Consider the following 13,307-nt stretch of genomic DNA (forward strand, 5'->3'; position numbering starts at 1 on the left):
TTTTAAATAAAAAATATATTGCTTTATTTTTTCATTTTCTTGTGGCTAAATTATTTGTTTGTTTGTTTGTCTACACATATTAAATTATAAAAATTTATTTTTAATATTTAGTTAATTGTTTTCAGTTTATTTGTATTTATTTATGTATTTTATTTAATTAGTGCTGTCAAACGATTAATCGCAACCAAAATAGAAGTTTTTGTTTTCATAATATGTGTGTGTACTGTGTATATTTATTATGTATATTTATTATGTATATATAAAAGCGCCCACATACAGTATATATTTTGAAAATATTTACATGTTTATATTTGTATATGTATTATATAAACATAACATTTTTCTTATATGCATGTGTTTGTATTTATATATGCATAATAAATATACACCGTACACACACATATATAATGTGAATAAAAACTTTTATTTTGATTAATTGTTTGACAGCACTAATTTTAATATATTAATTAAGCAATGTTTATTCTTATTTAATTATTTTATTTATTTAGCCATCTTTTTTAATTAGTATTTTTATTTTTATTGTCTGTCTGTCTATATATCAGCTAGCTAGCAACTTTTATTTATTTGTGTTTTTATTTGTTTGTTTTATTATTTCTATTTCCTGAGTTTTCCTGTGATTGAAAGAGTTTGACACTGAGAGAGTGGAGTATCTAAGCGACGTTTAATGAAAACAGTCCCATAACAGCTCGGTTTGCATAATGATCAATGAATATTAAGATGAAGTGAGGTCAGTGTAAATGTGTCTATTGTGCAGGATAAACATGAGGAACCAAACACGCAAACATCAATCATAGAGAGTGCTGCGGCTGTCAACACACACACACACACACACACACACACACACACACACACACACAGGTGCAGCTGAATCAAAGCAGCAGGTTTGTGAATGGAGCAGATGTAATTCATGCTTTGTGTGAAGGAGTGCTTTTAGAAACATGAGTCTTTGAAGTGGATACAGCTGATGTCTTTGTGCCTCTGAAACGTGTTTTCTCTTCGAGTGCTGCATGAACCGCCACAAACTTATTATGACCTGTGCAGCTCTTTAGATCTGTCTTGTTGGTTAATTAAACAGAATTACATAAAACAGGCTTTCTGCTAATATTCATCTAGCTAATCGTCTAAATATATACTGTCTGAGTTTGCTATTTTTGGGTTGTAAGATTTTGCTCAGCGTTTCTATGGCAGGTTTGTGCCGTTCTTCCCTCTGACCTGAAGCATAACAGTACAGGTCACAGGAAGTAAAGGTTGCCTTGGTGACAGAGGATGACCTTGGTTAATTATTAGAGCATTTTTTTGTCTCTTTCTGTATGGAATAATATTGTGATTGTGTATTGTATCTACTATGATACAATGAAATGGCATATTACTATTATTTAAATAAAAATCAAATTAGTTCAAAAATTTCAGGTAAGTAATTTTCATGTTTTTGAAAGAAGTGTCTTATAAACACATAGGATGCATTTATTTGTTTAGTAAAAACTGTAAAATTGTGAAATAATATTACAATTTAAAATAACAGTTTTCTATTTGAATATATTTTAAAATGTAATTTATTCCTGTGATCAAAGCTGTATTTTCAGCATCATTACTCCAGTCTTCAGTGTCACATGATCCTTCAGTTAATATTTTTGGAATGTAATTTTTTTCCCCAAAATTTCCCAGTGAATAAATTAATCATGTCCATTTAAAATAGGACATTTGGTAAATTATTATTATTATTATTTGTTTTGGAACATTTTTATGTGTAGAATGACTAAATAATGTATTTCTTTGTATTAGTGGTGTTTAAGTCTAGCAACACTAGTATTGCTCATATGATTTGAGCCATGAATAAAGACTTGATGGTGGGCCTTTTGACTCAGTAAATAACCACCTAGCAACTAGAGGAACACCCTAGCAACCACCTAAAAATGACCTGGAAACCACCTTAGCATCATATCACCACTCATACTTCCTTAAAGGGACTTACCCTCATGTTTTTCCAAACCTGTATGGATTTCTTCCTTCTGTTGAATGCAAAAGAAGATATCTTAAAGAATATCAGTAACCAACCAGATTCTATTTGCTGTTGACATTCGTAGTATGAAAAAAAAAAAAATACTATTTTACTATATAGATTTAATTTTTTGGGTGAACTGTCCCTTTAAATATGAGTGGTAAGTATAAAAGTCTAACCACTGCATTTCCTCTAGATGCCTCATGAGACGCAGGAATAGTTTTAGTCTTCTTTTGCCATCAGTGATCATTATTTTGACTCTGTTTTAGGTCGAGTGAGTTCATCGTCAGAGTCGCTGTGCTCTAAAACTGTAAGGTTTCTTGTGACAGAGTGCCATATTAAACTGTGTGTCTGTGTTAAGCTGTTAGACTCTAATAAGCTGCCAAAGCAGGAGGTGTTAAAGAGCTGGAGAGAGAGGAGGTCTCGCTTTCACCTCCTCCTGTGACTCAAACACCAGTGTCTGCATATTCATGCTCAGGCTATTGTTGCTGCCTCACAGGTCAGATCTTTCAGATTACCCAACATTCAGCTGGAAAAACTGAGTCTTTGCTGACCCTGTGACCCACATTGGCTTGGAGAACAGATTGTGTGTGTGTGTGAATGTGTGCAAAAAAAACAAAAAACAGTCAAGCAAGGCCAAGGTAATGCAAGGAATGTCGCAGAAATTGCTTGTGCGTTTACTGTGGTCGTTGAAAGACAGATCGGGAAAAGATGGAAAGAGAGGAAGTGCTCAAAAGGATGAGGACTGAGAAATACAGGATGCCTTTTTTAATTGAAAATGATCTGTTATGAAAGACCCTTTATAAAACAATCCATCATGCATTTCTTTCATGGTTCTCTCCTGTCTGGAGGGTCGATATTTGTCCTTCAGCAGGATGGTTGAAATTGAGTCGTGTTTTTGTAGGATGTGTGTGTGTGTGTGTGTGGCGTGTGCTCTGATCAGTTTCAGGTTGAGTGAGAGGGCACCGGTTCTTAAATCGCTGAAGCGAGATGTGTCTCGGTGAGTTGGTCTCAGCGTGGGACTGGAAGTCTGTTTGTGTCTCTTTCTCAGCTCAGAATCTGACTGAGGGAGACTGGCAGCTCTGCAAAGACGCTTTCTGATTTAAAAATGCTTTTTTGAAACTTCAAAGGGCCAACAAAACACACAAAAAAATGCCAGTTTGAAGTTACAGACTCCAGTCACCTCGAGTCGAATCAGAATTAAATACAGCATGAAAATGAACCTAATTTCTGTGCATGATTCATCTACAGAAAACTTCAAATTACATTCATTTCTCTAGTAAACTTTTCTGCTGCAAGGTCATTTGTTTTACTCCAGTATTTGTGTTGTTTGCACTTGCAAAACTTGTTGTTTGGCTTTAGTCTAGGCTGTTATGGATGCTTGCCAAGGCATTTTGAGCTAGCTTCTACTATAGGAGTCAAAAGCTATCACTTAATACTTAAACTAAAGTTTGGGATCAGTAAGATGTTTATTTGTTGATTTTAAAGGAAATTTAAATTTTTATTCCGCAAGGATGCATTAAATTGATCAAAAGCGACAGTAAAGACACTTTCAACTTTCAACTCAACGAATGCCCTAAGAAAATGTATGACAGTTTCCACAAAAATATTGAGCAGTGCAAACATTGATAGTAATAAGAAAAGTTTCTTTAGCAGCATATTAGAATGATTTCTGAAGGATCATGTGACACTGAAGACTGGATAGAAAACTGTTATTTTAAATTATAATAACATTTCACAATATTGCTATTTTTACAGGATTTTTGATCAAATAAATGCAGCTTTAGTGAGCATAAGATACAAAATCTCACCAACCCCAAACTTTTAATAGAAGTGTACATACAATGTTTAAAATCCCTAGCCTTAAGTATGAGTACATTTGTAAACTTGCTTGAATATTTTTTGAATATTTGCTTGAATTTGTTGAAGTTAAATGTATCACTAATGCAGTTCTCTTTAAGGCTATCAAAGACTTTCGTAAAAAATAGTGGTTTATCTGTTTGTTGTTTCTCCAGCCTAAAGGATGCTTGAAGCTCATTCTTATTTGTATAGTGTCATGTCTCCCTCTAGAGGCTGAAATCATGTCATTTTGTCAGTTGTCCTCTGGTTTCATCTTGACTTGTTTTCCCTTGCAGGTGTAAGGTGGCGTTATGCCCACTGGAGGATTCTGGGAGCTGTAGTTTCCTGTTGCTAAGCTCAGTGAACAGCAGACGAGGAGAACAGAGCTGCCATGGCTTTGATTGACAAACACAAGGTCAAACGACAAAGACTTGACAGAATCTGCGAGGGTAAGAAATCTCACAATGTCCCTTAAGTACTGTGGCGGTACCATGGTGCAGTGATGGTGATACATAATCATACATATAAATGCTATTTTACATGTCTATATGTCCAATAGACTTCAAGGAATATGTATTTTTGGGGGTTTTCTTTATGCTGTTCATAAGTCTCTTCTGCTCACCAAGGCTGCATTAATTTGATAAAAAAAAAATACAATAAAAACAGCAAAATTGTGAAATATTTTTACTATTTAAAATAACTGTGTTCTATTTGAATATATTTTCTGTGTGTGATTTCAAAGCTTAATATTCAGCATCATTACTCACTTTGTCACGCGATCCTTCAGAAATCATTCTAATATGCTGATTTGATGCTCGAACCACCACGAAAAGAAAGTTCAAAAGGACAGAATTTTTTGAAATGGAAATTTTTTAATGTCACTTTTGATCAATTTAATGCATCCTTGCCAAATAAAATCATACCAAACCATGATATTAACATTTTCCAAAGAAAGTACGGTAATTGTGTAGTATTTTTTTTATAGTGCGTGTTATTTCTAAGCCCTGCACAACTTGAAGGACTTTAATTATTTGTCAAAAGCTGGAATATATATATTTTGAGTGTTTGCGTGTGGGCATGTGTGATAAATGATGTCATCTCGGGTTTCCTGAGAAAGTTTTTCCAGCTTCCCAAAATGTTCTTATTGGTCCCATTTGAGAGTCATCAGAGGCAGATTAAAAAACCAAAGGAATAACTAGTGAAACTAAATGCACATTTACTCCGAAACACATGCTGAACGTTCACCAAAGTTGACATCAGTCATGATGATGCAATGTCCCTCTAATGGATCAGGAACTTAAATGACTGTTTAAACCCCATATCACATATACATCGACGCACACGTACATGCAATCAATCTGTAATCCCCGAACGCTGGGAAAGTTTTCCATCCTTTGCATGGAAAAACCACGGTTTGGCATCTCTCCGCCGCCTGATATTAGAAGCGTATAAAAGTTTGCATTTGGCTCCTGGACCCCCTCGCTGGGACTCCTGAATGCGGTTGATCTGGCAGCCTTGTGTTTTCTTCCTCGCACATCAATTAGGCCCACGGTTAGGAAACCGAGGAGGGGAAATGTGCCTCTGGGGATGTTGTAAACTACACTGTGTACAAAGAGGACGGGCCAGGGAGTCATTGGTTTTTTGGTCTGACAGGGTGTAGTTTTCAGATGTGAGATGGGCTCCACTGACCGCTGAAATGCTGCTCTACAGCTTTATATGTTTATTTGTTTTATGTTATGGTCATTTTTAGTAGGTCTCTGTGTATAGTAAAGGAAGTCTGATGTGTTAAAGTCACCATGACATGCATGATTCTGGTCTTACTGTTGCTGAATCATCTTTGCAGATTGTTCCAAATAAAAATAGCTTGCTTTTGTAATCTTTAATCAAAACATGCTCTTCTTCTGAAACTAATTTCTTTGCCATTGACGTCATTGGATAACGTTAACCAATAGTCAAATAGCTATTTAGACAGTGTTTTAGTAAACTTGTAATCAGTCTGTCTCCATTCTGGTATGGAACGGCCCTTTTTGATAATTGATTTGACTCATCCCACATTTCTTTCTTGTTGAATAATACTTGGCAATACATCATTTTGTGGAAGTTAAACAAGTTATGAATAGTCATGCTTTAAAAACAAAAGTGTATTGTTTAATGTGTATTGCATTGCATTTTTTCAAAGAAGTTGAGAGGCGAGTTGAAATAGTTTTCTGTGGTGATCAACATTATGCCTCCAATGCTTTTGACTGAACTTGAACTTGAACTTGTATTGAACCTGCAACATTCCTTTAATGCTATGCCAGTTGTCCTTGTTTCATTCAAAGAGACATTTCGTGCATGCTTGCATTAGAAAATAAAGCTATTTGGATTAAATGTAGAATTATTTATTTATTAAATGTGATTTATTCATTTTAAAAATACATTAATAATAATAATAATAATAAATATTATTTTGTTACTTATTTTATTTATTGTATTGAATAAAATAAGGTTTATTACTATGACAATATTTCACTGTAAAAAATAGTATTTACGAACAATATTATTATTATTATTATATTTTTTCTATTTTTTATTTTATAGTGAAATATAAAATAATGATTCTTATTTAATAATACAATAATTCATATTTATTTTACAGTACAACTATAACATAAGAATACTAATATTTATAAGTGTTTATTTCTTCATTTTAAATTGTTAAACCATCAAGCTTTTATTTTGAACACAGTGCTGCACTGACGCAGTGCATATATTTATTAAATTAAACCACAGCTTCTGTGATTTAGAAATTGCACTAAGCCATGCTTGACAGACATGCTTACTAGAGACTAGAAGTGTCTCAAAAGAGACGTTTAAACGATGTTCATCAGGTAGTTTCATTTTCTCCTGTGAGATTGTAATTTATTGGAAGATCAATAAGTTCCTCTAGGAAGCGTTTCATTGTGGTATTTTTAGCTATTGTGCTGTGGCGTCCCCTATTAGAGAAGTTAAAAAGTGCTTCCAAGTAGTGCAAGTGTGTGACACATTAACCACCAGGTAAAGTTTCAAAGAGATAGTTCAAGTCTGAAAGATCAGGTGTCAGAAACTCGAGTCGTAGTCATATTCCCTACAGTTCCAGCACAAAGCCTGCAGTCATCACATCTGCAGCCGCTGGCTCGTTAAACGCATGACTCGCTTTCCCAGAGTTGGAGAAGCCGAGTTCTTCAGTATACCTCCTATAACGAAGAAATGTCAAGTCTCCCTCTTTCCTTTTTAAAAAAGAGCCTTATTACAGCACCGCGATGGGACTCCCCAAGGGAATAGAGGAGAAACCAGCAGAGAAGAGAAATGAGGAAGTTGTGAATACGTTATAGTGAGATGTCTGAATAGAGCGATGTCAGCTGCATTGCTGTGCAGAGGCTGCCTGAGAAAAATGTATTAAATGGTGGTTAGAAATTGGACTGCACTGTTTTTCCCGAATGAATATTGTAGCTGTATGTGTGCCTCAACCAAGGTTCCTGTGCTTCTGAGAAGAAAAGAGATGAGGCTCATCACAAAAAGTTAATTGTATTTGCGGCTCTTGTGATTATAATGGAAGATTAGGGTATTCAGAGTATTATAGCAGATGACAAGTAAATGTTTAATACCCTTGCTGGAAAAACAGGTCAAGCTGGTTTTCTGGAACAGAGTAGCTGGGTTGTTTTTGAATCAATGAGGTCTATCTGACCCAACCAGCTTGATCCAGATGGTCTACCAGCTTAAACTTAGATCAACTAGCTAGTCGTCCAGCTTAAACATCTAGACCATCTTAGACCAGTTATTAACTAAAACTATTACAAATGTTTTCATTATATTGATATACAGCTGAAATAAAATAAGCTAGTAATATGCATGCTAATAAGCAAGTAGAATTTGTCCCTAAACTGAAGTATTACCAAAAGCAATATGAATATGTGATTTTTTTTTTAAAACAAAATGTAGAAATGTTGCCTTTGCAATGAACTGAAATAAAAAAGTTTGAAGAGCTACAATTTCTTAAACTAAAGCTAAATTGATGAAAACATGAGCCAAAATTACTAAAACTTAAATTTTATTGTAAAAGTAAAAAAAAGAATTCAAAATAATAAATAAAACTATAATAGTGTGTAAATAATAACACAATAATGCAGTCTTAGTCCAGATTGAAACCGTGGTAGAGCTTAAATCATTTTGTACACACCATTTCTTTTTAATCCAGAGTGAGTTGTTCTTTTTGGAACAAAATGAGAACATTTTTGATAAATTGGCAGTTTATAAGCAACTTTAATATATAATACCACACAGTATGTACAGCATTAGGAACTCCCAGCTGAACAAGAAAGTGAGTAAATTAGTTGAAGTAGTGTTTAATTTCACCGCATTCTGCTTTTAATCACTTCATATCCTTTTTTTATGAATTTGCTTCCCTCAAAGAGCTCTCGTATTAGTAGTCATGTATAAAATTGCTTACACATGTATTCCCAGATAGGCAGAGAAGCTTGTTGAAGCCAAACGTCTCACGGGGTTTTGTATTAGATTAGTCGCAGTCTCTCAGGCACAAAGGATTTATGAAAATTCTCTCTCTTTTCCTTTGTTTCTGTCTCTCTCTTTTTCTCTCTTTTGTTCCTTAAAGTTCTGCAGAAGGATAACTAAAGACAGTGTTGCCATGATACTGCTCTCCTTGATTTTTCCATTGTGGTGCAACTGTACTGATCCGTGTTGTTTTTCTTTCTGTTAAAGAATCCAATGTAATCCTCACTACGTCTGTAAGCGAAAGTCACAAAAAGAAAGAAAAGACACTTCCAGAGAGATTTGATTTCATTTGGCTCTCTCTTGCTGTGTGCCAAAACATAGTGAACTAGTAAGGCATCAGTGCCACGCTCCAAAAGGTAGGCAGCATAATTATAAGGGAGCTTGACATGTAGCATACACAGAGAAGTCAGTCCCAGCATGCAATGTGCTCATGAGGTGAGAGAATCGTTGGTTATGAAAATAATTATTTTCTCTGTTGCTGAAAATTGACAAAAATAGTGCATTCTAAAATAATATGTTTTTGTGTGTCACTGGCTCCGCAACAAGTTAACTCTACTGGCATTAGTTCTTAGGTTTGAATCTCCAGGGTCGAGTGCTTTTTGAGTGACATGCTTGTGAAGAGAGTACAATTAGGTCACTTATGACAAGGAAACTATATTGGGGGTCGTTTGCAATCTTGGAATGCTAATGCATTCAGGAGTTGTTGATTCTGAACAACAGGCTTAAAGCCAAAATGAAATTCCTGCCATATCTGTATTACAGGCATCAAACAGTGTTTTATAAAAGTCAAAGGATCAAAACAAAGCAAAGTGCTGGAAAGTCACTTTAAACTGTGCAAAGCTTTAGATGGTATCAAAATGCAGAATGTATCACAATGACAGTGGATAGTCAAAGAATATGCCCTATTAATTTTATCCTCACAAGTCTCTTTCTCTCCCTCCCTCTCCATCTCTCTCTCTCTGGTGTTTGTGGGGATCAGAAAGGATTTGGGTGGAGTGTTTCAGTGGCAGGTGGACAAAATCTGTTCACAACAAAAAAGCTTTTCCTAAACCGAAAACTCAAGATTCAACTGTTAACATTCATATTGCTGGAATGTTTTTCATGCAATGGATATTTGCAAGCCTTTAGATATTGTAGTAGTATTTGTTGTCCCAGATTTCGCCTTTTTTTATAATGCTTATCTTAATAACATAGCCATGCTTTCTCAGTGGGGAATAGCAAAACATGGGGTGATGGCTTCTTTGTTTATGTAGAATGAATGTCTAAAAAAACCATATTGCTATATTCAAGGGTTTGTTCAGCTGAAAATGAAGAGTCTGTCATAATTTACTCACCCTCTTCTTGTCTTTCCAAACCTGTATGAATTTCTTTCTTAAAGAACATTTGGGTCCAAATAACATTGGACAACACTTACTTTAATTGTATGGACAAAAATCCAAGGCGTTAAAAAAAAGTGTTTCACAGAAAAAAAGTCAGGTTTAGAATAATGTTAGTAAATGTTGACAGAAGTGTCGATTTAAAGGGTAACAAAGAATGTTTATGTTGTTCTGATGTTTCTGAGAAATTACAGTATCCTTGTGCAATTTCACCAGAAGTGGTATCGCAATTTGCTTAAGATCTAATTGGTTTTGTAATGAAGCTGTAATCCATAAGCTTCCAGAAGCTTTGTGACCTCATTGTTGGTGTGCTGTGAAGGGTGTTTGGAGGCAGTGGTTCACATAGCTGCACTGGTGTCGGCTCGGGTCATAACGCAATAGATGAGCGGTGATGCTGGATCTCTGCATTTGCGTAGCTTTGCAGGCATTGCTGGCCCATCATAGGATTATTGTTCAATCAGGATTTGACGTTTCCTGACAGTGCTACACGATTCTGCCCTGCTGCAGTAGATCTGTATTAGTTTCACTGGCCCATCTCTTGGAGTCCAGCAAAGACCGCCTGCTTAATGCCAGCTGGCCAGGTTTTTGAAAGAAGCACAGACCACCTCAACCATTGGCATCAGGTAAGCGTGTCCATGGCAGCATGTGTTCCTGTCCAAAGGGATTTCATAGTATTCATTATCATCAGGGACACATTTTGTGACGTCACAAGGGTGAAGAGTAGATTTAAGCTGGCTTTATTTGGTCTGTAATCCCTCATAGCAATCTGAACGAGTAAAATGTTCAGAGTTGGAGCGGATCAGCTTTGCTGGATTATTGCAAGACCCTGCCTCCCCCACCCCAACCCTCCCCTTGTTAAAATTTTCCTTCCTGTCTCTCTGTTTTCTCTCTTTTTCTGTCCCTCTGTCTGTTCATGCTTATTGCTTTGCATTGCCAGAATGGAGTAGTCAGGCAGACTTCAACTACCAACGTTATTTGTGAGAGTGCTTGGTGTCCTCTTTCCTGCTTCCATCACCACCAGCAGTATTCCCCAGATTAATTATTCACCAATCACCAAGCAAGAGGAGCCATTTGATAGCCAGACCTTGCCACTGTGATAGAGACGGGAGACAGAAATTACAACTGGACCTCAGGTGAAAAGCGATACTTCTGTTTTCATTTTTTTTTCTTTTACCCTCCTTCCTTGCACCACCTGACATCATCCTGCAACTAGAAACTTAAAGGAAAACCTTTCTCATTTTTCTTCCCTGTGAGTAAGGTATATCTCTTCCTCATGTTGATCTCCAGTAAGCAGTTGCCGATCGGCCACTCCCAGAGCTGGGACACGCTGGGTGGGAATGAGGGTCATTGGGAGCGCAGTGACCGTGTTTACGAGCAGCAGGCCCGGATGGCTGGTCGACGCAACTCGCTGAGCTATGGAGCGGATGCGGGAGGGGGATGGTATGAGCCACCGCTTAGAGTGCGTCCCCCTGACCTGGATTTGAAACGGGAGCAAGACTCCTACCAGGAATCTCTTTACAATCATGGATATTTGGATCGTCCGGACCCCCATAACATACGAAAGAGCTCCGTTCCTGAGTTGAACAGCCATTACGACCGGCCAACCATGGCTCACCGTGGTTCCCTGCCACCCCACGACTACTATCAGCAAGACTCAGGCATGCCAACACGACCAACCGAAGGTTTTTATCGTGGAGAGCAACCTCATTCTCTTAATAGGTCATCTTCACATTATGGAATGATGGCCGGTCCTCGGCAATTGTGGGAACAGAGCTCAGGAGGTCGGCCTGGTTCTGCTGCCCCAGCACCTGGCATACCTCCTCCCCCACCTCCAACTGCTCATGACATGGGTCGTATTTACAGAGAACCATCCCTGCCTGGAGCCCCACCTGCTACTCCTGGCACCAAAATGATGCAGGACGGGCAGCGTATTCCAAGCCGTGCACCATCTCCAGCTCGTTATATAATGGAGCCAAATTCTCCCCGTTACGGTGCTGAGCCACCTGCCTCTTTAACTAGCCATTCAGTCTACAGTGATGTTAACGGAAGGCCAATTGATCCTCATCAGCCAACTGCCACCTGCCTGGTGGTTGAACCAGTTACTCAAGGAATGGATGGAACTGCCCGAGGTATGGTCATGCATCCGGAAAACCCCTCACCATACACCTTACAACAGCAAGCCCAACAACAGGCTCAACAGCAAGCACAGCAACAAATGCAACAACAAATACAGCAACAGCAAATGCAGCAGGTTCAGCCAGTCCAGCAAATGCAGCAAGCTCAGCCAGTGCAACAAATGCAGCAAGTTCAGCCAGTTCAACAAATGCAGCCCATTCAGCCAGTGCAGCAAGTTCAGCAGGTACCACAAGTTCAGCCAGTGCAGCAAGTTCCACATGTGCAACCCGTGGCACCCCCAAATCCTGTCTATACTCCAGCTCCCTCTATAGCCGCTGCCCCAGTAAACACTCCAAGTGTGGCTACTATTCCTGCTCCTTTACCTCAAATTCCTGCTCAGCCTCTTACTGCTCCTCCTCCTCCCACTGTTCCTCAGACCCCAGTGGCTCCTGTAGACCCTAAAAAAAATGCGGACCCTGAGTTTCTGGTGTTGCTGCAAAAAGAGGGCCTCTCAGAAAGCACCGTCACCGCTCTACTGCAGCAGGGCTTTGACTCCACTGCAATGCTGGCTGTTATGGAGGAAAATGATGTGCGTTCAGTGGCTCCAAACTTGGGACAAGCTCGTGTTCTGTCACGTGTTGTGCTTGGTTGCAAGCGACAACCTGAAATCCTTCCTGCTACCCCCCTGCATCCCAATGCTCCGGTCCGCTGCAGATCCAACAGCTTTAGCCATCGCAGTGACATTTACCAGCCGCCACCCTTGACTCTGGGCATGGAGTATATGCAGCCACCCTCTACCCCCATGCAGACTATATCTCCAAGGATGGGTGAACGTTATAGTCGCAGACCCAGCAGTGCTCCCTCCCAGCAGCTTCTCGAGACTAGTGGGTATCCTGGAGCCAGGTCTTCAGGAGCATACAGTGGTGCTATGTTTCCAGTGCAGCCTCGCCCATTGTCAGGCTACAATCCGCATGCTGGCTTGCCCATGCCATCTATGACTGCAATGTCCCAACAGGTAGCTTTTCCATCACATCTTCCAGGAATACCACCACAAATGGCAGCCCCAATCCATTCAATGCCACAGCCATTGCCAGCAGTTCCCCAACCAATGACTGTGCCTGCTTTGGCGCCACAGCAGGCTCCAAAGGCATACACCACCAACTATACTGTACCAATGGAGTTGATGAAGAGGGATCGGAGCTTGGCTACAATGTCACCCATGCCTAGTCCCCATGTAAGCCCACAAGTTATGCGCAAGGCTGGAGTGTCCTCAGACAGAGCCCTAGTACCCGTTGGTGGTGCCGTCCCAGGCCAAAATGTGAGTCAGAAGCTCAGCCGGCGTACTGGACCTCCGGTCATTGTCTCCACTATGGCATCGCCAGACACAAGTAAATCAAAGCCCTCTTCCATTGCCTTCTTCATGTTCT

At 38.8% G+C, this 13,307-nt stretch overlaps 1 protein-coding gene across 3 annotated transcripts in view; it reads left to right on the plus strand.

Moving 5' to 3' along the window:
- The window catches only part of LOC306886481 (C-terminal-binding protein 2), a gene marked incomplete at its 5' end in the record, with an annotated part of 46,326 nt that overhangs the window by 7,171 nt on the left and 25,848 nt on the right, over positions 1 to 13,307 (plus strand). For 2 of the 3 annotated variants that reach the window (XM_079443602.1, XM_079443603.1), the window contains one exon: positions 4,156 to 4,308. In XM_079443602.1, coding sequence (XP_079299728.1) covers positions 4,251 to 4,308 — 58 coding nt within the window. Of the gene's footprint in view, positions 1 to 4,155; positions 4,309 to 11,038; positions 13,269 to 13,307 lie in introns of those variants that run through there. The other variant, XM_079443601.1, reaches the window with a different exon arrangement.

The sequence above is a fragment of the Barbus barbus genome, assembly GCF_936440315.1.
Source record: "Barbus barbus genome assembly, chromosome: 20".
Taxonomy (NCBI): Eukaryota; Metazoa; Chordata; class Actinopteri; order Cypriniformes; family Cyprinidae; genus Barbus; species Barbus barbus.